This window comes from Typopeltis vanoorti, chromosome 15, assembly GCF_054136105.1.
Source record: "Typopeltis vanoorti isolate ZY-2024b chromosome 15, IOZ_Tvanoo_1.0, whole genome shotgun sequence".
Taxonomy (NCBI): Eukaryota; Metazoa; Arthropoda; class Arachnida; order Uropygi; family Thelyphonidae; genus Typopeltis; species Typopeltis vanoorti.
In genome coordinates this window covers 99,791,958-99,817,285 of record NC_143563.1, presented here as the reverse complement: position 1 = coordinate 99,817,285, position 25,328 = coordinate 99,791,958, and the positions used below count along the sequence as shown (strand labels likewise).

The following is a 25,328-nucleotide window of genomic DNA, read 5'->3' as shown; positions in this document are numbered from 1 at the left end:
AACTCTGGTTAAGATAAAAATTCATTCTAATATTAATATTACAACGAAAGTATTGTATATATATAACGTCTATGTATTTATTCAATGAATGACTTGTCTTAATAATGCATACAAATATTTAACCGTCTTGTACCAAGAGTTAAAAAGTCTGTTCATTAAGTCTTTTAAAACATCTTTTTTGTAATGGCCCATAGTGCTTATTAATCACCTTGTCGGAGAAGTAAATTCAATTTGCCTCAACAGCATTTAATTTGCAGAGGCATTAATTTTCCCACTACATATATTCTCTCACGATTTCCCTCTGAAAGATTGTTAATTTAAAGTTCAGGTGAAATGGCTCTACTATCAATTCATTTTTTTTTTTTTTTTTGGTGTGTGTTGGATTTTAATTAAAAGTGAAGAAAAAAAACACTTACACAATACGAAGTCACTGATAATCACATAAAAATAATCTTGTCTTTAATTCTTATCAGGAAAGTCTTGATGTGGAAACAATTAAATGAATTTCACATAATCTTGGCCGTTTTAGTTTGTAATTCAATTTGACAAGAAATCGACACTGGGCTTGTTGTTTAAGATTTTTTTTTTTTTTTTCAAAAACACAGATGTTTCTAAAAAAAACAGATTACGTACACAGAGAACTTATTTTACATTTAAATACAAAAAACTTTCCTTATAACTGACTCGTGTCTTTACATACAGAACTAGAACCTTGTTATTCCAGTCACTGATACAATTTATAGTCCGCTAAATTACATTTTTCTGTTAGAGAATAAGAACCATCACCAATCCCATTCTCTTTGACCTCTCTCCCGCCGTTTACCCCGTAAGTATACCCGCAGAATCCTACAGCCAGACCATGGCCTAAATTGCAAAAGGTTAAAGACAGAACGTGAAAAAAGTAGTGAAGATAATCCAACTAAATTGTGAAGGTTTCGGTGTTGACAAATCATTTACGTATAAACAGTCAGGCCTATATGAAATCCTGGTTTGGATGAAGAATATTCTTAAGCTGTTTCCTCTTCTTGGTGATCATCATATATGTTTCTGTTAGGGACTGAAAAAGTACAAATGTTATTAAGGATATTCTCCATTATCGAAAATAGCAAGCTGGCTGACATGTTTTTCTCCTCTATGATGAACTGTGCTTTGTAGAAATTAAATTAGGATAACACAAATAGTAATACAGTTGACTTCAATTGGTATACTGAGTAAACAGAATAATTTATATTTTTTACTTGTTAAAGTTCGTAAACTGGTATTTTTATCTTTAGTCTATCCATAATCATGTAGATGAAAATATACAACTGTCAAATATTTGCCGACTTGTCAACCGATGACCTCACGACATTATTATAAGATTCGAGTACCAAAAGTAGCTGATACACAGTGTTATTAACATGTGACAAAACCCAATAAGTCTACGTTATACATTCTAGGTAAGTGAGAAATGTTATTCTGTTCCATGTGATAATGTACCACAGCGGCATACAAAGTGTTTTTGCTAAAAGGTATTGTTAGTCTTTTTTTTTTTCTTTTTTTTATGATTTACCACTTTGGATCGTCGACAACAACCAGGAAGCCTTCTCTTCGAAATTGGGATCTTCAGAATTATCCAGCTGTGATCACCGAAGTTGCCGAATAAAAAGTTAGATCGTGGTCACGAGATAATAAGAAACACCACAGGAACATATACAGAGGGATGGTTTCAGTAAAAATCCAGCTCTGTTGGGGACCCTTCTTCGGTGGTGTAGGTTTGATTTTTGTTTTTACTTAGAAGTGGCATGTTTTGTTTTTTTCTGGACTCCAAGTGCGTTGAGAAAGAAATTGTTGGCGATCAAAAGTTTAAGAAGCCTAAAATAAATGTCACCAGCAGGAGAAAGCCAAGCCTGGGATGTACGTTTATGGCACTATTTTCTTGAGTAAAAGCAGCTACTTCGTTCTTCGGTGAGTCATTTTTTAGATAGTCATTCTTCAGAGATTCGTGAAATTTGCCTTCTATCGAACCTAGAAATGAGATAGAAATATGGGTAATATAAATACCACTTGTTATGCTTATAATGTCATGATAAACGCACTGCGGTTATTGCAGTCAATAAAAAGATTAAACTACAAAGCGTTTAAATTTATGTTTTAAATAATGAAATATCGGAAGTTCAGGAATAACAGAAAGAAATGGATGATGAAGATGGCTAGTCAATTAAATCAGAGTGGCAGTTTCTTTGATTTCAATTATTGCTACTGCTTGGCGGTCCAAGGTAGCAATAGTTGAAATCATTTGAATCGATTTTTAATTACGATCTCACACGTTCATTTAAAAATAGTCCTGTTCTTCTGATGAATATGTGTAGAGAAGGAGACCCCCATAGCATTTATATGGAGGAATGATAAATGCCCGTTTAGTCAAAGAACTCATACATCTTCAGCACTCGGAGAAGGATGCAAGAAAAAAGGGCGTACTATAAAAGTAGGGAGTTTTTTGGTACATGACAAAATCCCTAAAATTTTGAAGATTATTTGACACATTTCGGATTTGAACAAAGTTGTAGCTGGACATGATTTTCATCGTTGGATATCATCACCTTCGAGTAAATTATTGGAGGCCTGTTGGCTAAAAAATTTTATCTCTATAGGAGGGTTACGAAATTATCTCATTTGTAGTCCTCCGTGATTCTCATGCACCTGTAATCTTTCGTATGATTATCACAAAACATTCTCATTTTAAATGTCTCATTTATAAGTATTGGAAAACACTTTTCGCGTCCTTGACTGAGCAACTCTTCTTTATTTAAACCGAGTGGTATATCTCGCAACTACGATGACATCCTCTAACTCTTAATCAATTATTATTTTTGCGAAATGAGCAAAAAAAAGACACTTCTACTTGATTTTAATATGACAACGTGAAGTCTCTTTGGCTCATGTCTTCATTAATTACTACTTATGCATATTGAAGGCAGCCTCCGTAGCTCAGTCAGTATAGACGAGCCCTTTGGTCAGAAGGACCTGGGTTCGATTCCCGTCCATGACGTGAGGAACCTTTATCTGGTCTCTTTCGATTAAAGGTGAGTTAGCTGATCTCATACTGGGGTGGAGGGTATTTCTCTCCCGGAAACTCGGGTTTTTTAGTACTTCAAAAGAGGCAAACCGGCCAGTAGGACAGAGACAAGAATACTTAGAGGACTCTGTGGGCCAATCACCTGCAAATTCGAATTGAAAATGATTAAAAGACTTCAAACCTCAACAGCGTAAAAGGTAAAGGAGGAGGATTAAGAAAGAGAGAAAAACATAATGAAAGTTTACTTACGAAAGACAACTTTCTGACATGAGCTATAGAATATTTTGCTATTTCTGAATGGTGCCTGATAAGACCCCAATGGTTTGAAACAGCCGACAATCCAGCGAAACCATTAAATTATCAATAACAGATGCATGTATGTATGAATTCTTAGATAATCCTGTATTTATAGTCAACTTATACCAAAGATTGTGTAACTTCGCAAGTTAGTAATCATCTTCAGCACCTTCAACAAAACTTGGGAGAGAAGTAACTGAACTAGTTGATGTTATTTTCGAATGGCTAGTGTGGAACAAACACTCTCTGGAATAGGATAAGTTTCAAAGAATGGGGATAAACAGAATGAAAAGAGGAGTTTATTCACTAGTTGGTAGTTAGAGATTGAACGGTTCCAAATGTTGTCTGTGTAATTTTAGGCTTTGAAAAAAATGGAGAGATGATAAATTCCAGTTTAGTCAAAGAACTCATACACCTTCAGTACTAGGAGAAGGATGCAAGAAAAAGGGACGTACTACAAAAGTAGGGAGTTTTTAGTAAATGACAAAATCCCTAAAATTCTAAAGATTATTCACCACATTTCGGATTTGAACAGAGTTGTAGCTGGACACGTGAAAATAAGTCTAAATGATACCAAGGTTTTTTGGAAAGAGAAAAGGCTGTAACGGTGAGTTTGTTCTAGGCTAGATATAAATTCAAGTCCAAGAAGAGGGAGCTTATCTTGTCAGAAATTAAACTGTAATAGTACTTTATTATGCAAAAACGTTAGTCATCCATACCTTTCTTAGGTTTGAAATAATCCTCCGGGTACTGCACCCTGAGCACTGTTGTCATTTCTACTTCGAACAGTTTATTTGGATCATAAGGAAGCTCGGCAGGAATTTCCCTTTTCTTGCGACCATAACCATATTGCCCGTTACCACATTCAATCTGAAAATTATAAAGGAAATAAACTTCTGAAAATTCTAACAAATCTGAAGAATATAAAAGAAATTATGATTGCTATACGTTTTTTATCTATCGATCGATTAAGCGTGGAAGAGAATTTTCTTTATTCAGAGTACAGTAATTTTTAATTCTTTTTGGGAAGGTTAATTTCTTAGTAAGCATTTTAGTTATTAGAGTTATTATGAAAGTAGTTTGATATAATTTGAGAGTTTAAAATTTGAGATCAGCCGAAATCACGTTGCTTAGAATGAATCAGTGTTTGAAGTCTAATTAAAGCATATACGCAAGTTTTTGGAGAAATAGTCATATCTATGTAACCTCCACACCAGACAGTTTAATCTTCAAATAGTTGAGCATCTATATAAATCATATACTTGTATGCTTAGAAATGCACTGCTTCCTAAGAAGTTTGTAGACGAATAATATTATTCTTTGATTGCAAAACACGGAAGTAAATATTTAATCAAAATCAGTACTCAAACGATGAATACAGTTCAGGAGCCAATATTTCCCACTAGTTAGTGGAAATATTGGCTCAGAGATGACAAACAATTTGGAGCTATTTATATTATTTACTTTTAAGTTCTAAATTGGCATCAACTGTTTCAATAATTAATTATATTTTTGTCCAACGAGCCAATTGCTTTATTGTGCAAGCAATTGTTCACAGAAAATTTTATTAAAAATATATTTTTATTAAATTTTATTAAATTTTATTTAATTTTATTAAAAATATATTTGGCAGACTAATCACATTGTCTTTCTAACCTTTGTATCGCTGGCTACATGCATCACAGAAAAGCAGCAACATCCCATGATTTTATTTTTGTGGGCAAAAGGTGTGTTAGTTCCAGGAATTTATTTAACAGTGCAATACCACAACAAAATGGCCGAATCAATAAATGATTGTGAGCGATCGAAGAACCCATATCAACGGGTGAGGAGAGCACTGAAAAAAAAAAAAAAAAACTCTTCATCATCTCTCATCGATATCAGTACCTCTCCAAAGACGTCATGCCAAACTCTAGACTTCACTGGTTGAAGTTCTGTAATATTCTTCAGGCAGTTCAGCCCTCGCTCAATTGCACTATGACCGGTTTGGACCACTGAAAAATGTTTTCAATGGTCATTGCTTTTTGATTGATCAATAGGCGATGAAGGTATTGCGTACGTGACTTGTCCTTGCAGTATCTCATACGGAGGTGGTTTCATCGGGTGTAACATGCAAATCGGCCAGAACACATGCAATATACAGACGTAATACGTTATAGTCTAAGACGTCATTGTCTTAGCTTTCCAAGCGGAAAGGTAATACGTTAATAGATGCCACTTGTCTCAATAAATAAGTGCCGATACTTTCTGCCTGTACGAGTTAAACGCTTAAGTAATCATTTTACTTACCTATTTATCTGTATACGCAGGCATAGGTATGTAGGGAAGTACCACTGACCACTATGTGTGTGGGGGAAGGCTATCTGGAAATCTTGCTTTAATTTTATGAAGCTTTATTTTATATATGCTGTAAATTAGTTTCTCTTTTATTGAAGTGTTCTTATGTTAACGTATTTCATTTAATATTTGAAATTGTTGACACAGTAAATATTTAAGAATCCCCCCCCCACGTAAGGTCAAATTTATTCTTGCCCATACTTGTCTACCCTTCACTATTCGATAAAATGAATGATTTTTGAATTTGGTCGTGGTTACGACTGGTTAGTCATAATATAAGGTCAGTATGATATGACTGTTAACTGCTCATTTTCTGTGGTTGTCTCCTTGTTCTGTACGATACAAATCGCAGGTTTTTTTCGGACACCTATTATCTTTGTATGACATTGTATAACTCACCCTCAGTTCAAAATCCTCAAAGCGTCCTACTATGGATTCGAATTCAGGAGAAAATGCCGCGACTGCACTAACGAAGTGCTCGAAATAAAAAAATAAAAAAGAAGTATAATAGTTGACTACTCCAGCAACAGATGGCGCTGAAATTCATAATTCAAGAAGTAGACCGTGACATGAAAACACTTAGGCATCTCTCGAGTTCTTCCCTAATAAGCTGCATGGACTCTAATTAATTCACCTTTGGAGGTATGTCTAAATCAGTGTCCGATATCAAACCAATTATGAAAAGCCAACCCTTATTCTACATTACTTGTTAAAATTTTCTTAATATCCAAGGAATTCAGATAATCATAACCGAAGAGAAAGTTATTTAATCTGTTTATGCTTAATTATTATTATACTATTAAGTAAAATGATATGAACTATATCCTACGTAAACAGCCAGATAGCTCAATACTTACTCCTTGACAATGCTGTAAGCAGACATTAACGGTGCCTACGAAGAGCACATAATTTGACTCTGGAAACTTGAAGGCACGGAATTTCGCCGACAGCACTTTTCCTTTATCTGGGGTCTCGAAGTTGCCAAAGATGTAAGGATCTATAGAACAGCTTTGTAAAGAAAACAAAATAAATTACAAAATTCAGTACAGTCATGCAAAACTACCTTTAAACTACAACTATTACATTTTAGTTAAAAACTAATAAAGTTTTAAGTTAAAAATAAAATAATATGGCTTGTTTAACTGTGCAATTCCAGCCTTCCCTCCGGCGCCTAATAGTTTTGTTTGGCGACCTTCCAGGCTGCTTTCGATTTCTTCTACTTATATATTGCTTTTCGATACAGACAGTAGATTGGTGTCTCACTTCTGGACGCAACAGTAAATCGTAATTCTAAGAATGAGGAACGATAAAACAATTAATTGCTCTTGAATCTTTGATGAAAGAATAAAATGCCAGTTTTGTACTTTAATAATAGTGGTTATTGATTTTGAATTTAACTGGCATACGTTCTTATTTATTGCTTTTCAAAACGGATAATTGCATTCATATAATTGCCTACATTCATAGTTCATTCAATTTTGATTTTAAAAAAAATGAAAATTTATAAATTTTTCTTTTGTAAACCTTCAAAAGAATTATCTTTTAAAATAAGAAACTCTAAAGAGCATTGTGTTTCTGAAATCAATTTATATTGTAAAGAATATTATAAACAAATGAAGAAAACATGAAATCAGAAACACGCCATTTCATTGTAAGTATTATTAACACTAATCCAAGTCGTTTAACGATGTGTAATTATCATGATCGGGTTGAGAAGGTATGTGAGTGATGGATGATACCCTGGGAAGGTAATGGATGGCAATGCTGTAGCCAATGAAGTTCTAACTGAGGCTCTGCTATTGCTGTTACCCTCCTGCCATGATCAGAGCTTTAATAGCTCAATAACACCTTATCCCTACACTGTCCTCTACAGATAACGGGGAAGATGAAAAGCATTCTTGCTTCGCCCCTTTAAGCCAGTCCTTATAAGGACTATAATTATCATGAAAATCTAATTTTAAATAATTAGAATTCATGACAGTAGTTGAGAATTACAGAAAATTTTCAATAACTACTGTTGACAATTGGTGAATATTTAATTCTCAGCAGTGTAGTATTGTGAAGTCATTTTAAGGTGATAAACGTTCAGAAGAACTTTCTGAGTACTAACCGGCTCTTTTAAACCGACTCTGCCACAAGAGAAAGGTTTGCAAATTCCTCTAGTTCGAATTTTAGAACTTCCACATCTCAAAAAAACAGAGCACTGTTCAGGTTTCTGCTTTACTATCTCAGCCGGTCACAATAAAATATTGCCTCTGGATTCCACTTAAAGTAAATAACAAGCCTATAGCGTGACGTTATTTGACAGTAATTGGCCTTCGCCATAAGACAATTTTACTGAATAAGGATGACAGATGATGGGATTCTGTGTTATTAACTTTATCTTAAAATCTTCCAATATCTCTGTCAGTCACGTGACATATCTTGGGTCATCTGGTTTCTCTCCAACAGGTTGTCAGCCACACGTATATGTTATCACGACACGCCTCTCCCTGGCATTCTACATACGCTCACCCGATCAGTAATTTCCAGTATCTGGTTTGGAAGAGCCGTTTAACTTTCAAAGACTGTAATTTCGACATCACTGAATGTTTTCGAGTTTCATCAGGTGTTAATAACTAACGTTAAATTAGTTGTTCGGTTAGCGTCTTTTATTTTTCCTTGTTGCAAAGAAATAAAACCCTTAAATTATTTTTACTCCACATTCCTTCCATAATCAAATGTAATTTTGCTATTTTATTTAATCGATAACCTTCCGTTGAAGTAATAGTTTTATTCGTAATGTGTATTTATTTATTTTGAGAAACGTTTATTAACATTGGAGCTATTAATTAATTTATTTATTTAAGAAATCCACGCGGCAGTTAACAGCCCTTGAACAATGTGCTATGAAGCCAGTGTATTAAGTCTGTTGATTACGTGTGTTCCAGCACATCTGCGTATTTGAAGTTAAAAATATAATAATTAAAATAAAAAAAGGAATATATAACATATATAATAAAAGGAATATATAAAAATATAAAAGGAATATAAATATAAAAGGAATATATAATAAAAAAAAATATAACAATAGTTATATTTTAATGTTGTTTATTGAAATTAATACAGAATTTAATTTAATATAATAATATTATTTTTACACTAAAATAATTAAAATATATATGCTATACAAAAAAGACACGTCATGTGTCCATATAAATATAAATAAACAATAGACCAGTAATGATGTTCGCTTCCTTGATTTTTTTTTGCCCGAGGGACAGGAATAACAGAAGTATTTCAGCACGCCATGCGCTCCAAAATATTGAATAGTTTCTAAATAATGTCTGATTATTCAACTGTCGGCCTAGTTGCCGAGTGCTTAGCTATAGCGCTCTTTTACCAACAGGCTGCAGTTTAAAATCCAGTCGTAGGCATGGATGCCTGTAGTTATCTTTAGGTGGTAGATGAATTTCAGGGCCTTATTGGAGGCTTGAAAAAGTTCAATATTTGGTCATAAAGCAGGATTTCCGGACTATATAAAAATATACAAAAATTAATAAAAAAAGGAAAAAATCCTTAGCCTACTCAACGGTATATTAATGCACTATACTAGGCTTACAACCTTTCGTGAGTAGAATCGCATAACTGTTTAAAAAAACGTCATACACATTCCTCATAATATAAAACTTTTGTCTTTCAAGGAATCGTTTGATCACAACCTTTACAATTTCCGCTGCGATGCTGAAAGTCTGAACTATATAAAAATATACAAAAATTAATAAAAAAAAGGAAAAAATCCTTAGCCTACTCAACGGTATATTAATGCACTATACTAGGCTTACAACCTTTCGTGAGTAGAATCACATAACTGTTTACAAAAACGTCATACACACTCCTCATAATATAAAACCTTTGTCTTTCAAAGAATTGTTTGATCAAACAAATGCCTTTACAACCTACTTTCCGCTGCGATGCTGAAAGTTTATATATGAACTCGCAAACATTACATCTTAAAAAATCAGTATATATCCTTCGCGATTAACCATGGTGATTATTTCCTCCTTATTTCTCGGATATCAGCATTAGAAACTCCAAATAATCCATCATTAAGTGATAAAAGCTAGCTCATTGATATGCCAACATGGCATCGCTGGTAATGCTTTCTCACGAGAGAAAGCATTACCAGCGTGTTGGGCCTCTTTGATCAGGATAAGCGCTTGTGCTCTTCTTGGCATTGATTCCACCATGCCACTTAAGGTTCTGAGGTATTTTGGACCATCTATACAGAACACAGTCCTAGAGGTCAGCAAATGAGCGAGGCACTAGCGGCGACTTGCTGCATTTCACACGATACTACAAATGTTCAATGGGATTCAGATCGAAAGAATTAGGCGGCTAGGCAAGCACGCGGAATGCTTGGATATAATCTTTGAACCATGCTTGCATAATGCGAGTTCTGATTTTAAACCAGATGGCATTGGAATATAAGGTTAATTTTCTTTCTATTTAAGTAATTTCATTTATTTATGACTCCCAGGAGGTCTCTGGTGATAATAATTTTTCTTAGTTTTTTTGTACAAATAAAATTGACATATATCCTTTATTAACCCTGCAAGTGACAATTTTTTCCCCTAGATGGGCCTTATTTGTTTCCAATACTTTAATAAAAATTATATCAGAACTGAAAAATTAAACGCATTTGATTTTACTTACCCGTTCATTATAATGATTTCGTCATGGTTTGGAGTATTGTCCGTGACTTTTAGGTAACTCAGCAAAAGGCCATAAACAGCTAAAGGGAGAAAAAAAATTCGGTTTAATGAAAAACATTCATAATTATTGATTTCGTTTTGTATAATACAAAAAATGACTAAAATATGCTAAAACAGAAAAATAGTGGGTTTACGAAAACTGGTATCGTAGCCGGTGGGGAGGGGGGCTCTCTAATCACTGAATCTTGGGAGAGATAGTTCCCTTTTCTGGATATGCCTTGGATTCAAAATCGGATGTTAAACTCGCTAGTTACAGTATCCAGTCAACTTACTGTTTTACCTATTTCCGGAGGGGATCTCTAACGTGTGGTTCTGACAGTGAGAGTATACTGACCTTTATTGATCATCTAAATCTTGGCTGATTTCTATTACTTCAATTGCATATCCCTTTGTGTTTCTATGAAATATTTCTGAATGGATTTTACGGCGCATTCAAACCCAGTCATAGAAATTGACGTTGTCTGATGGGATGTCCAGCAAAAGAAATTTAAGACAAGATTAACGTCACTTGTGATGACCTATTATTTAGATAGCGGATCAGCAGAAACATTTCTAGATCACTAAGACTGTCTAAGCAAGCGTTAAAATACCCTGAGGTAGAAATAAAGACATCCATCAGCTTCAAAGACGTCTGTAGGTTACGATCTCTTCTCTCCTCGAGACCCTCTGGCTCCAGCAGATTCTTGTGTCAAAACGTAATAGTTATTTATGCAATAGTTATTAAAATAGCTATTCTCACATGCACATGCGCACTTAATAACAATCATTTACGTAACAATTAACTGAACCGTTAAATAATCACTTTTTTTTTTAAATGAACAAGTTTGAACACAATAAGTGTTCAAACATAGGGCTGTTCGAATATATTTGCAAAGTTAATTAAATAATATTTGGTTACAGAGATTCCAGTATTTAATAATAAATGTGGTTTATGAATTATTTTGCATATAAATAGATATTCGATGTTTTGTTCACTTTACTTTAATTCTATATAGTTTTTCGTAGTATTTATTATGGATAATTCTCCATGGACAAGTAAGGGTTAATTCCTTTTTTTCCAAAGAAACACGGAATTAAAACTTTACATCGTGAAGATCTTAGCAGTTAAATACATGACCTACAATATAACGACGGTAGGCGCTTTTTTATTTCTCTTTAATAATAGCTTAATGAAATTCGCTTCTCTCTCTCTCTCCAATGTCCAAAGTAATCGCGGATGAATAATTTTAATTTTCTGGGACTAAATTAAGTTCTTGTGCAGCTCGGCCTCTGTTGGTGAACTTATTAAGGAGCGAACATTGCTTCCGCTTTCATCAATTGCTAGCCTTCGGACATGTTAGTTGACTACGAACGAACTAGAGAAACGAAATAAAGAAGACAAAAACTAAAACTAGTTCACAGTAGATAGCCATCAGGGTTATTTCTTTGTTTTCTGTCTTTCACTTTTTACATCCAAAATGACTGCAGTGGTGTATTTGCATTTTGCAGTAAAATTATTAGCAGTTTAACCAGCTTGGGAACATCCTTCGGTAATTTCACTTCAAAAGTTTTGTTTGAATTATCAGTTTCCATTTTTTAGATTGAAAAGCTATGTTTTTCAATCTTTGAATTATCAGTTTCCAAACTCTCTGCAAGGTGAATTCAATTACTTCATTCCGGGCATTTCTGAAGGATTTTTTAATCGTCTTATTTCTATTTTCTTCAAAAATGCAAATAAAAATCCAAGAGTTTTCTCCAAAACTCTTGGATTTTTGTGCTAACTTCGCATTAATGCGTTTATTAGTTGTTTTCCTCAAAATGCTCAGCAAAAATCATATGCCCCTCTGCACCTGTAAAGTGTTCTTGGAACATCTATCCCCCCCCCCCCGCCAAGAAAATATATGTATACAATATTATGATGTAAAACTCAGTTATAGGATAAAAAAAATAATAATAAACCATGAGTCAGTTATTAGAAATCATTCATGTATGTTGTGATCTTTGTTGGCAAACTGCAGTCGAAGAACACGCATCCTCACATCCACATCACCTCGCTACTTTAATCAGACATTTTCATAGTCACAATTAGAAACTAATACCCGACGCATTGTAATTATTCTGAAATGCTGTTAAAGAGGCCATAATCGTCTTTAAAAAATGAAAATGGATAAATGTGAATGATGTAGGTGATATTCTCATACTTGAAATAAAATATTAAAGCAAATTATAAATTAAAAATAATTTATCCAAACTATTTCTATTAAATTACAAATTTATATATAATTTATCAATGATTTTAAATACACTTTTTATTAATTGAACTTTTATAATTGTAATAAGCCACTAGCCTAAATGGTGGCAGAATCTGGATGATTTAAGTCCTTTTTAGGACTTCCAAGGTAACGAATGGCAATGCTGTAGCCAATGAAGTTTTAACTGAGGCTCGGCTATTGCCGTTACCCAGCATGACTAGAGCTTTTAGCTCAATAACACCCCCATCCATACAGATTTTCTTAATTCAGATGACGGGATAAAGAGTCAAGGACTCAGTCCATCTCCCAGTTCTTTTAAGAACTTTAAGAACTAAATGTAGGCAGCTCCTCCCAAATGAACAATTTGGATTCAGTCAACATCACAGCAACGCTCAACAGATCCATAGACTAACTGAATATATTACCACAGGCTATAATTGGTATCAACTTACTGGAGCTGTCTTTCTGAACATGGCCAAGGCCTTCGATAAGATGTGGCACTGTCTGCTCCACAAGGTCATTTCCTTTCACATCCCGCTACAGTTGATCCAATCATACCTCAACAACAGATTATGCAGGTAACTACGAATAAATAAACGGAACTACGAATATCTACCAAGCGCCGCATTCTGGCTGGAGTTCCGCAAGGATCTTTACTGGCCCCAATTCTTTCTAGATATTTAAGCCAGATATTCTACACAACTCAATGTGATCTATCTTGGCCCTCTACGCTGATGACACAACGATACTAACCAAATCTCTTCACCCACACCTAGTCACCAAAAAACTCCAAGAAAATCTACAAATATTAGAAAAATGGCTCTCCAATTGGAGATTACAAGTAAACCCCTTGAGGAACATAGCCGTGCTCTTCTCCAGAAGAACAGTATCTCCTACAGAGGATATCTTCCTGTTTCACACCAAAATTCCTTGGAAAACAGAAGTCAGATACCTTGGCGTACTTCTGGACAAAAGACTAACCTTCAACCACCACATCAAGGACTTGTGTGCAAAGGCATCAAAATCCATCGCCCAGCTCTATCCCCTAATAAACAGAAACAGTAAATTACACACCAGAATCAAACTGCTCCTCTACAAACTGATGATTCGCCTTATAATCACATATGCTTCGCCAGCATGGAGCCATACCGCCGATACTAATATCCCCAAACTGCAGTGAGTGGAAAATAAATGCCTACGTATGATTCTGAACTCTCCATGGTTTGTCAGAGATGTTCAACTTTATCGGGACGCCGACATCCCTTATATCTTCTCTTTCCTTCAGTCTCTTGCAGCAAAGTATTTCCTACAAACGTCTACCCATCCCAATCCACTGGTGCAACAAGCTGCCGACTATGATGAAACGGATCTCTACAAACACAAAAGACCTAAAGCCATCCTAATTTCAAGAAATGATCTATAATCCCCTTGCCCTCTCAGGGCGAGCATATTGCTCATAAACGTTTTCCTTCACTGTATCCATTTCAGACAGCGGGGAAATATGAAAAGCATCTTGCTTCACCCTTGGAGTCAGTAAAGTTGAAGTTGAAATGTTGAGAGCTGTGCACTGTTCGTTGTTTTATTAAACGTTTGTGTGTGATAGTGCTTATTTTTGTGTGTTTGTTTTATATACATACATACATATTTTTTTCGTTTAATTGATTAATTTATTTTACCTGAGCTTCGTTCATCCAAGTAGATTATCATCTCCAATGGCGTTCCAGGTTGTACGTTAAAAGTGCTATCTAAGACTCGTCCATTTTGTCTGACGGCTAGGTTAAGATAAGGTACAGGGGCACGCTCTACAATAAATTCGGTAATGTTGATATACCTAAAAGAAACAAGAAGAAACACATAATCGTCTTACTTCTATTTTCTTCAAAAATGCAAATAAAAATTGGAAAATTTACTTTAAACTTTGAAGAATTTTCATAAAATATCCAAGATGCCATCAGAACTAAATACTGTGTCCTCATTAGTCAATGGAACGTATGTAAAAATCCATCTGCACCATAGCGTGTGTGGAGAAATGTCAAGGCATGTTTATTTTGTTGATATAATTGTTCAACTGAATTTTAAACCAAACTAAATTATTTTACGGATTAAAAAAAAATTACATTAATGTGATTTTTTTTTCTAAAGTGAGCTACAGTTGTCGTGTATCGAATGTCTATTTTAACAATAAAAAAAAAAAAAAATCGCTCTCTGCGGTATTTATTGGAAAGCGGCCTCCATTGGCAAGTTTATTGGAAAACAATACTGTTAGTGTTACCACATCATTTCTTTTTTTGTTCCATGCTATGTCGCGAAGCGCAAACGATAAAAATAACAACACCTTCCTTAATAAGATCCGAGGCTTTAATCCTGACATATTCCACCTGCGTCCAGTGGTATGACCTTCGCCACTCACAGGATAAAAGACCCGTTGACAACGAAAATGAATTCGCTTACAGATGAGACTACGTGTGTGAACTAAAGCGTTTGCGGGGGAGGGGGGGGGGAGCACACGCGCGTTGATTGCTGTCAGTAATTTAATCCCGACAACAGTTTCTTTTCAACTTTGTTCGTAAAGAGAAGACTGATTTCTTTACGTCAAGGTGAATCAGAAGTAATCAATGCGGCTTGCCTTTCTTCGAAAATCCTTCTTCAGTTAAGCTAGTTTAGCGTTTGAAATAACATAACTATTTCCTTGATGATGTGGTGTTGTCTACCAATTCGGTACTTTGCAAAGAATTAAGTTTTTACGGTGCATCAAAGCATACTTCAATTACGCAAGTAAGAAGACACAAACAAGAATAAATCTCCGTCTATATGAAACAATCTGAATAGAAATATATTCTATTATTACCCAGTTGGAAATAATATTCATCATTTATTCAACAGAGTGCGTCGATATTTGTCAGTTGCAAACAATAATAAATCACCAATTTTGGACTTCATACAGTGAATTGGTAAATAATATTTGCTCTAACAAGCAAATCAAACAATTGGAATTTCAACACGCGAAGCTAGCTGCACTCGCGCTGTGTTGTCTATTGTTGACGGTTAGAATGAATTCCGAGTTTGGAAACTTCTAGTTAAAATTAAACAAGACGTGGAACTGAGTTAATACATTTGCTTTGTTTCCTATTAACAAGACTAACGGAGAACATTGTCTCCCAGAAGGCATTTATTTGACATTTAAATAATTAATCACATACAGTAACTCCCATAATATGTTAGAAACTGCTACTTCGGTATTTATAAGGAAGGCAAATTACGAAGAGGATACTACAAAGTCACATTAACATTGTGGGCTAGAAAATAGCTTAAAATTATCATTAAAATAACCTTTGATATAAATAGCAATAGACATTTGATTAATATGATTTTTCTGGGATATAAGAATGGTTTTAAAAGTTAATAAGTGGATGTTTATATATTAACTGACACCAAGACTTTTATCAACATTTGTCTTTGAAAAGATTCATAAATAGCTGTTCAGAGGTTTCATGGCATGATGATGACATAAATGTCCATTATTTTTAAACATTGTTGTTCCCTTAACGTATATGTTTATAGTAATTAGGTAGAAATTAGAAGCAGTATATATAGCAACAACCAATAGGTTTGTATTTAATTATATATATTATATTATCAGAATATATAATTAAATATATGTAATAAGTTTGAATTTTTCTTAAAAAATAAATAAAATAAGATTTATAATAATGCAAATTATAATAGCAGCCCTCCCGTTATATCCTTAAAAGGATAGAAATTATTTTTATTATTTTTTAAGATAGAAATTAATAGAAATTACAAAAATACCATTCTATCGCTATTTGAAAGCATGCTAAAAACAATAATAAATAATTACAGCATTAATAACAATGAGGGATAACTGAGTAGATAACTGCTACTTCGGTATTTATAAGGAAGGCAAATTACGAAGATGATACTACAAAGTCACATTAACATTGTGGGCTAGAAAATAGCTTTAAATTGCTTACTCTGGTTCTCGAAAGTCTATCGGCAGTACGTTCCGTTTCGGCCTTTTTTCTCTAATAATAATTCTGTTTTTATCTCCAGGCAGGACGCATTTGACCAATAGGACTTCTTTACTCTTACTTAGATGTTCTATTATAACACGATGATAGTAAGTTGTTTGACCCTGAAAAGAAAAAGGAAGTTTTTTATTTAATGCTACAAGAAACATTACGTTCCTTATAGTCCTTATAAGGACTGGCTTAAAGGAGCGAAGCAAGAATGCTTTTCATCTTCCCCGTTATCTGTAGAGGACAGTGTAGGGATAAGGTGTTATTGAGCTATTAAAGCTCTGATCATGGCAGGAGGGTAACAGCAATAGCCGAGCCTCAGTTAGAACTTCCTTGGCTACAGCATTGCCATCCATTACCCTCCAAGGGTATTAATCACAGCATTGCCATATTTAAAGGTAAAGCCGTCTCTAAAATTCGGACGATCCCTAGGCCACTCAATCGTGGGCGAAAGACTGTCCATCTCAGCGTTGGCTCCACTCAAATTCCTCAGAAAATCATTCACCGACAAAGCCCCTCAGTGGGCCGTGCCGGAGAACACTTTCTCCGGAGACTCAAATTGCTCCCTTAAGGCAAAAACCTTAAGCGAGCGAACTCGAAACTCTCGAATCTCAACACCCCAGGGGGTAACAGCAACATCCGAACCTCAGTTAGAACTTCCTTGGCTACAGCATTTCCATCCATTACCCTCCAAGGGTATTAATCACAGCATCTCACGGATGCTGAATCATCTTCTTCCCCAAAAATTACGTTGATATTCAAATATTTATATATATATTTAGTTTGTTTAAGTTAAGGGATATTACATCCCATATTGTTCCTTAGCCGAATAAGAAATTCAAAAGAGTTTCATACCGAATATAAAAATTATATAAAGTTCGGCAATTCCAAGCGTAAGCAAATACCTGGATAGCAGCAACTGACCCTTAAGGTAGTGCAAGCTGAGGCAACTCATAGCAAATGTGGAGCAAGATCCGATCACTATTCTTGATATTTACCCATAATGTGAACTTAGCTCCTAGGAGCTGTATTACTGTTCAACATCATGAGAGAAGGTCACTACTCAGACCGGTTTCAACCTTTATTGAGGTCTCATCACTGAGTAGGTAGACCAAATTAATACTAAGAAACAATATAGAATGTAATATCCCTTAACTTAAACAAGTTATATGTCGCCGAATTGAAGCCTTATAGTCCTTATAAGGACTGGCTTAAAGGGGCGAAGCAAGAATGCTTTTCATATTCCCCGTTATCTGTAGCGGACAGTGTAGGGATAAGGTTATTGAGCTATTATTAAAGCTCTGATCATGGCAGGAGGGTAACAGCAATAGCCGAGCCTCAGTTAGAGCTTCATTAGCAACAGCATTGCTATCCATTACCCTCCAAGGGTATTGGATTGAATGAATCAATCACCGTATGTGTAAGTAAAGGTGATATCTCAAAAATATCGGACGATCTCTAGGCCACTCATTCGTGGGCGAAAGACCGTCCAAATCTCAGCGTTGGTTCTACTCAGTGAAACTCGAGTACCGAGCAGAACCGCTCACATTCCGAGGAAAATAATTCACCGGCAAGTACCCCTCAGCGGGCCGTGCTGGAGAACACTTCCCCCGGAGACTCAAAGTGCTCCCTTAGGGCAAAACCTAAGAGAGCGAACTCATTTACCCAGGATAACAGCAACAGCCGAACCTCAGTTAAAACTTCATTGGTTCAGCATTGCCATCCGTTACCCCTATATGGGCATCTCATATAAAATCAATCACCGACTATGTAAGTAAAGGTGAAATCTCAAAAATACGGACGATCTCTAGGGCCACTCCATAGTGGGCGAAAGACCGTCCTAATCTCAGCGTTGGTTCCACTCAGTGACGGGCTCCCCAACCACTGAGCAGAACCGCTCAAATTTCCGAGGAAAATAATTCACCGACAAAGCCCCTCAGCGGGCCGTGCCGGAGAACACCTTCCCCGGAGACTCAAAGTGCTCCCTTAAGGCAAAAACCCTAAGAGAGCGAACTCAAAAACTCATCGCCCAAGTGGGTAAGAGCAACAGCCGAACCTCAGTTAAACTTCATTGGTACAGCTTTGCGTTGCTATCCATCACCCCAAGGGCATTAATGAATCAATCACCGAATGTGTAAGTAAAGGTGATATCTCAAAAATATCGGACGATCTCTAGGCCACTCATTCGTGGGCGAAAGACCGTCCAAATCTCAGCGTTGGTTCTACTCAGTGAAACTCGATTACCGAGCAGAACCGCTCAAATTCCGAGGAAAATAATTCACCGACAAAGCCCCTCAGCGGGCCGTGCCGGAGAACACCATCCCCGGAGACTCAAAGTGCTCCCTTAAGGTAAACACCTTAAGAGAGCGGACTCAAAAACTCCTCGCCCAAAGGGGTAGCAGCAACAGCCGAACCTCAGTTAAACTTCATTGGTACAGCTTTGCGTTGCTATCCATCACCCCCAAGGGCATTAATGAATCAATCACCGACTATGTAAGTAAAGGTGAAATCTCAAAAATACGGACGATCTCTAGGCCACTCCATAGTAGGCGAAAGACCGTCCTAATCTCAGCGTTGGTTCCACTCAGTGACGGGCTCCCCGACCACTGAGCAGAACCGCTCAAATTCCGAGGAAAATAATTCACCGACAAAGCCCCTCAGCGGGCCGTGCCGGAGAACACCTTCCCCGGAGACTCAAAGTGCTCCCTTAAGGCAAAAACCCCAAGAGAGCGAACTCAAAAACTCATCGCCCAAGTGGGTAAGAGCAACAGCCGAACCTCAGTTAAACTTCATTGGTACAGCTTTGCGTTGCTATCCATCACCCCCAAGGGCATTAATGAATCAATCACCGACTATGTAAGTAAAGGTGAAATCTCAAAAATACGGACGATCTCTAGGCCACTCCATAGTGGGCGAAAGACCGTCCTAATCTCAGCGTTGGTTCCACTCAGTGACGGGCTCCCCGACCACTGAGCAGAACCGCTCAAATTCCGAGGAAAATAATTCACCGACAAAGCCCCTCAGCGGGCCGTGCCGGAGAACACCTTCCCCGGAGACTCAAAGTGCTCCCTTAAGGCAAAAAACCCTAAGAGAGCGAACTCAAAAACTCATCGCCCAAGTGGGTAAGAGCAACAGCCGAACCTCAGTTAAACTTCATTGGTACAGCTTTGCGTTGCTATCCATCACCCCCAAGGGCATTAATGAATCAATCACCGACTATGTAAGTAAAGGTGAAATCTCAAAAATACGGACGATCTCTAGGCCACTCCATAGTGGGCGAAAGACCGTCCTAATCTCAGCGTTGGTTCCACTCAGTGACGGGCTCCCCGACCACTGAGCAGAACCGCTCAAATTCCGAGGAAAATAATTTAATTCACCGACACAGCCCCTCAGCGGGCCGTGCCGGAGAACACCCTCCCCGGAGACTCAAAGTGCTCCCTTAGGGTAAAACCTAAGAGAGCGAACTCATTTACCCAGGATAACAGCAACAGCCGAACCTCAGTTAAACTTCATTGGTTCAGCATTGCCATCCGTTACCCTACATGGGCATCTCATATAAAATCAATCACCGAATCTCACGGTCGATTGATTCATCCGAATTGAAGCCTTTGGTTCTTCATATACTTAATATATATTTAGTATATTCAAAATTTTAAGGTATGTAAGAAAAACTAGGAAAAAAAACTTAAGTAATTTTAAAATACTAAATTTTATTCATTATTTAATATATAATATTATTTTCTTAATAATTTTAAAGATTAACTATCTTATACTTGGTGTATCATTCCTACTTTGCGATATAATCTTTTATATTGTAACCCCTTCTTAACTTAGCACTAAATGGCTGCAAATTTCACTTAATCAAAAATATAACAAGGTTTTCGAAACATTAAAGTAAATGTAAACGTGTGTCATAAATTGTGTTTAAATATGTACCGTAGAACACATTACAGCTTAACTGATGACAGCCACAATCTAACCAACAAACCATTTGTTTCTTTAATTCTAATGCACTTAAAATTTCTGAAGTAACTGAGAATATAAATTAATCACTAGACAGTTCATCTTGCGGCTGCTTGCTACGTTTCAATGGAGAAAAGCATTTATTGCTAAATAACTTTCTATCACAAGAGATACATTAATGTGATAACTCTTTATGTGGTAATTAGAGCAAACCGAAAAGCGCACGCATTTATTTCTTGATATCGAGGCAGCTGCAATATGTAACGTAAAATATGAGTAAATTATTGGCAAAGTTTGCTAATGCTGGGGGGTGGGAAGAACTTGGAGAACTTTAAGAGAAACCCTTCGAAGTTAATTAAATCCAGGCAAGGAAAAGTTCTGAAACACTTTGTATGCTTCAGTGAAACGAGAGTAATACTCTGGACAACAGGATGTTAAGGACATGCGTGAGTGAACCTGCACTTGGTGACGGGGAATGCAGCGGACCACATCCGTTATAGAGTTTTGTTTCTTTTTGTTTTTCTTTGGCAACTTCCGAAAGTAAATGGAGGCTTGTACCGTTTAGAAGTACATTTTAATGCTTGGAATTGCCAGGAATGAACAAACAACCGAGCGAAAAGAAAATCCATTGCATTGATGTAACATAACGTAAAATGAGGTTGAGTGGAATTCTTTGTTTAATTTTTTTTTTTTTCGTTTTAATGTGAATGTAATATTTCTTTTTTAATGCAAATTCTATACAAACCTATGGTACGTTTTTATAGTGTCACACGTGGGTTAAAGGTTAAATAATTCGGAAACAGCACTAGAGATTCCTTTTTTTATTATTATTACTATCTTAAATGCCTTTTATATCTAGGAGGGTTTTTTTGGAGGGAGGGATTGTTCCCAAACTTTCCTCTACGAACTATTCCTAATTCTATCACTATTAACATATAACAATGTATTGGGAAGATAATAAAAAGCAAATGATTCTCTTCAAAGTTTAAATTTATATTAAAGAACCCGAAAGGTATGGCCGTAAGGAGATGCGTCTTTCCGGTCGTTCACGCAGAGGAATTCGATATAAATACTTGCGATCTTCCACAAGTAGCACTTTGCATTCGGTGAAATAAGACAGAACTTTACATCTTTGTATTGGCTTCCGTTTTTATTGCTGCTTGTCAAACACACAAAGGACCGCGTGAAATTGAAATTCTCTGTAAATTACGAATTTTTTTGCAATGTTCCGTGTGATATCAAGAAACACGCGTGTCGGTACATCTATTGATATATCAGCGGCATAAGGAAGCCCACACCTTTTCACCTTAGGCGGAAGAATTCTTTGGGTAATCTTGTCCTCCAGTGACCAGTTCGCCAAAGAAAAAAAAAATGTCGCCATTTCTGAATGCGTAATCAATATTTCTGGACATTGACCGAACTGGTTTATAGGGAAAGCGGTCTCATATGAAAGTTATAACTGCACACAACAGCACGTACAATCAGATCGCGACATCACATGCAGTAGATCTATCCCTCTGTCTACCATTTTTAATTTTAAGTATAACGTCATCTCCAATTAATTATATATTTAATGTTAAAAATTAAAATGTAACTTTTCTAAATTATATTTTAAATCACTAGATTTTATTTTATCACTAGCAAAATTATAATAATAATTTAAAAAATAGATCTAAATCACATTGTGACTACTTTACCTTATCGCGATGTACATTAATTAATTGCAAGTCAACCTGATAATTAATTATCCAAATCGCATTAAAAAGTCTGAATGAACTTAACAAATAAATAGAAAAGTATCACGTGCTCCTCATTGTAGTCTAGGCCACAGCTTCTTAAACTATGGGTCGCGTAACCGAATGTGGGGTCGCGAAAAATCTGGCAACAGTAAAAGATTTCTGAACGCGCAATGACCAAAATTAATTCAGATTCGAGGCTATTGTTTGTAATTCTTTATGTAAATGGTAAAATTATATGTATATCAAAGAATTGTTTTAAAATAAATTTCTTTATGATTTATTATCAGTAAATGTTTGATTTGTATACCTATTTTATATACCTATATATCCGTGGTCGCCTAAAAATTTCTCGGGCGAAAAGGGGTCGCGAGTGGAAAAAGTTTAAGAATCGCTAGTCTAGGCAACCAGTAATGCTGGTTGCTTATGATTGGTACATATTCTACATTGTTGTTCAGTGAGCTGACAATCACCTAATTTCAATTGATAAATAATGCAATGGCATTTATGCACAATAATATTATTCCTTATTACATAATTTGAATCCACAGCAGTTTGTCCTTTTATACTTATATTTAATTACGTATAATTTGATATACAGTACTTAAATAGTTCTACTTAATTTTGGAGCTAAAATGGTAAGGAAGAAACCATTATTGAGAAGAGTGGAAATATTTCACTAAAAATCTGAAATAACAAATTTCGCGTAACCAGTGCTAATTTATTATATATAAACGGATAAAAAAAAATACTTATAATGCACTTTGCTTGTGGTGATAAGTACCTAAAAAAAAAATGCAACAGGTTTGCAGAAATGGTCCCAGACTGGGACAGGATATGAATGGAACACTACTTGACGGATATAAACTCCTTAACGAGATTAAGTAACGTAGGAAGCACAAGATAAGATATGAATCACATTCACAAGGAAAGAATAATCGACGAAGCTTTTTCATTCATAAAAATTCTTCAAGAAAATAAATATTTAAATGATAAGAACAGAAATAAAATATAATTATAATTAAGAAAGATAGTATTAAAAAAACTGTAGAAAGAGCATATGATGTATGCCGACTGGGTGTGTTCTCAGGTCGGTTTGTTTATTGAGATCGGCTAGCTAATCTCCAAGGTGACGATATACACCTGAGAATTTAGACATTTCTGCTTCTAGATTGATAATTTGAGAAGCAGAAATGTCTAAATTCTCTCCTAGGAATCTATAATGAATAGTTCAGGAATATTCTGTTTTTTAAAAGAGAAACAGCCGCGTAAAGTTGAAACTGTAAATATTGTTATTGAGACTCGCACGGTTATTTAAAGGCTCTGAATATGTTAATACCATTTCAGAATAAATTTTAAGTGCGGAAATAAATGGGATAAGAAAGAATAAATAATGAGAATACCGTCTTCTTGCTTGAGGGAAATAAGAAGACATAGCGAACTTTAATTTGCCGGCACATATTGCATTCATAGAATTCAAAAGGCATACAATCAGTCGGATAGTCAGATACTTATGTAAATATGAAAAAGAATTAAAATACTGAACGAAGGAATTTAGAAGATGCAGTGAGGATCCTTTCAAGGTAGAATAAAGAATAAACTTACTGAAGAAAAATGCTCATTTGCGTTTACAAATGAAATGAGCCGGTAACTTAGAAACGCTCCCCCCCCCCCCTTCTCTCTCTCTCTCTCTCTAGTGTTTAATATTCATGCACGGAGAATTAGAAGATACAAACTGAACAGATCAAAGAAAGAAGCAATACAATGAAAATAACTCTTACTCATAATAATGTGCATAACCCGATTTTGTAAGTAAAGAATGAACATAAATTGAGAACAAATATTCACATCCATCGTGCTGTATGCAAAATTCATATTTATAGATTTTAGGAAAGAAACTCCATCATGTAATATATTATGAATGTACTCAATCGTATGCACTGCGTTATCGATGTTACATTGCGAAACCGTTGCATACTTAAACACCTGAATCTAACGTACGTCTCCTTCATATTAGAGCACAAGCTCTAGAGAGAATTTTTCTAAAATAGCAATCTAATTTCTAAGTACAATCTAAAATCTAAAATTGTGTTCACTGATACATTGCAGGTTTGCTTTTAATGGTAAGTTTATGGACAGAAAAAGTTTCAAACTCAAAGTATGATTATAAAATTGTAATGAGGATGATGAAGAAAAGATAAATGTAACAGAAATACGAAAATTAGGAAGCTCCTCCGATCAATGATGGTCGTCAATTCCACGTTTCAATCTACCTTTGGTTACGTGTGCTAAAATACTCAGTCCCATCGTACAGAAACCAAGAGAGGGAATTTTTTTTTTTTTTTTTTTTTTTGGTACTTGCAGTCGATGATGAGAAAAAATTGGGCAGATAAGTCTTCATTTTCAATTATATTCAGTCGTCTACACCTGATAATTACTTTACTTCCATTAACATCTATATCTGAACTGGCGTATTGTAACTGCATTACAACACGCAGGTTCAGATATAGCTGTAGTTCAGATATGGTTAAGTTTCTTTCGACCATCAAGACAAGTCCTTTTATCCAAATCTTAAAATTAAATGCAAATTTACGAGAGGATTTACTACTTTCATCTTTGAGAGTTGTAAATCATTATATCTCTGTCGAATGGTGCTTCTAACATTTTGTTCCGTAACCCAATATTATATATTAAAAAGTAATTATTTCGAATACGTTTTCTTTAATGTTCATTCTACAATGAGCATGATTTCTTCCGTTTCTCTGAAAATCAGGACTGGAGTTTTCTATCAAGTATACGATTAACCTCTTTGATAACGAGCAGAGGTGTAGTTTCATGCGAACAAAAGTCTGAACGCTGCCGCACTCTTCGTAAAGCACTTGATAAATGTGTTCAAAACTTGTAAAACAGTTTCG

General features: G+C 35.5%; 1 protein-coding gene across 1 annotated transcript in view; it reads right to left on the bottom strand.

The window, feature by feature from the left end:
* Positions 1 to 479: 479 nt before the first annotated feature.
* The window catches only part of LOC150099027 (uncharacterized), a 173,326-nt gene continuing 148,477 nt past the window's right edge, over positions 480 to 25,328 (bottom strand). The window contains exons 4-9 of the mRNA XM_090405110.1: positions 16,670 to 16,830; positions 14,354 to 14,508; positions 10,388 to 10,466; positions 6,550 to 6,700; positions 4,075 to 4,225; positions 480 to 2,007 (exon numbers count right to left, since the gene is read on the bottom strand). Coding sequence (XP_090261236.1) covers positions 1,838 to 2,007; positions 4,075 to 4,225; positions 6,550 to 6,700; positions 10,388 to 10,466; positions 14,354 to 14,508; positions 16,670 to 16,830 — 867 coding nt within the window. The 3' untranslated portion in view covers positions 480 to 1,837. The remainder of the gene's footprint in view (positions 2,008 to 4,074; positions 4,226 to 6,549; positions 6,701 to 10,387; positions 10,467 to 14,353; positions 14,509 to 16,669; positions 16,831 to 25,328) is intronic.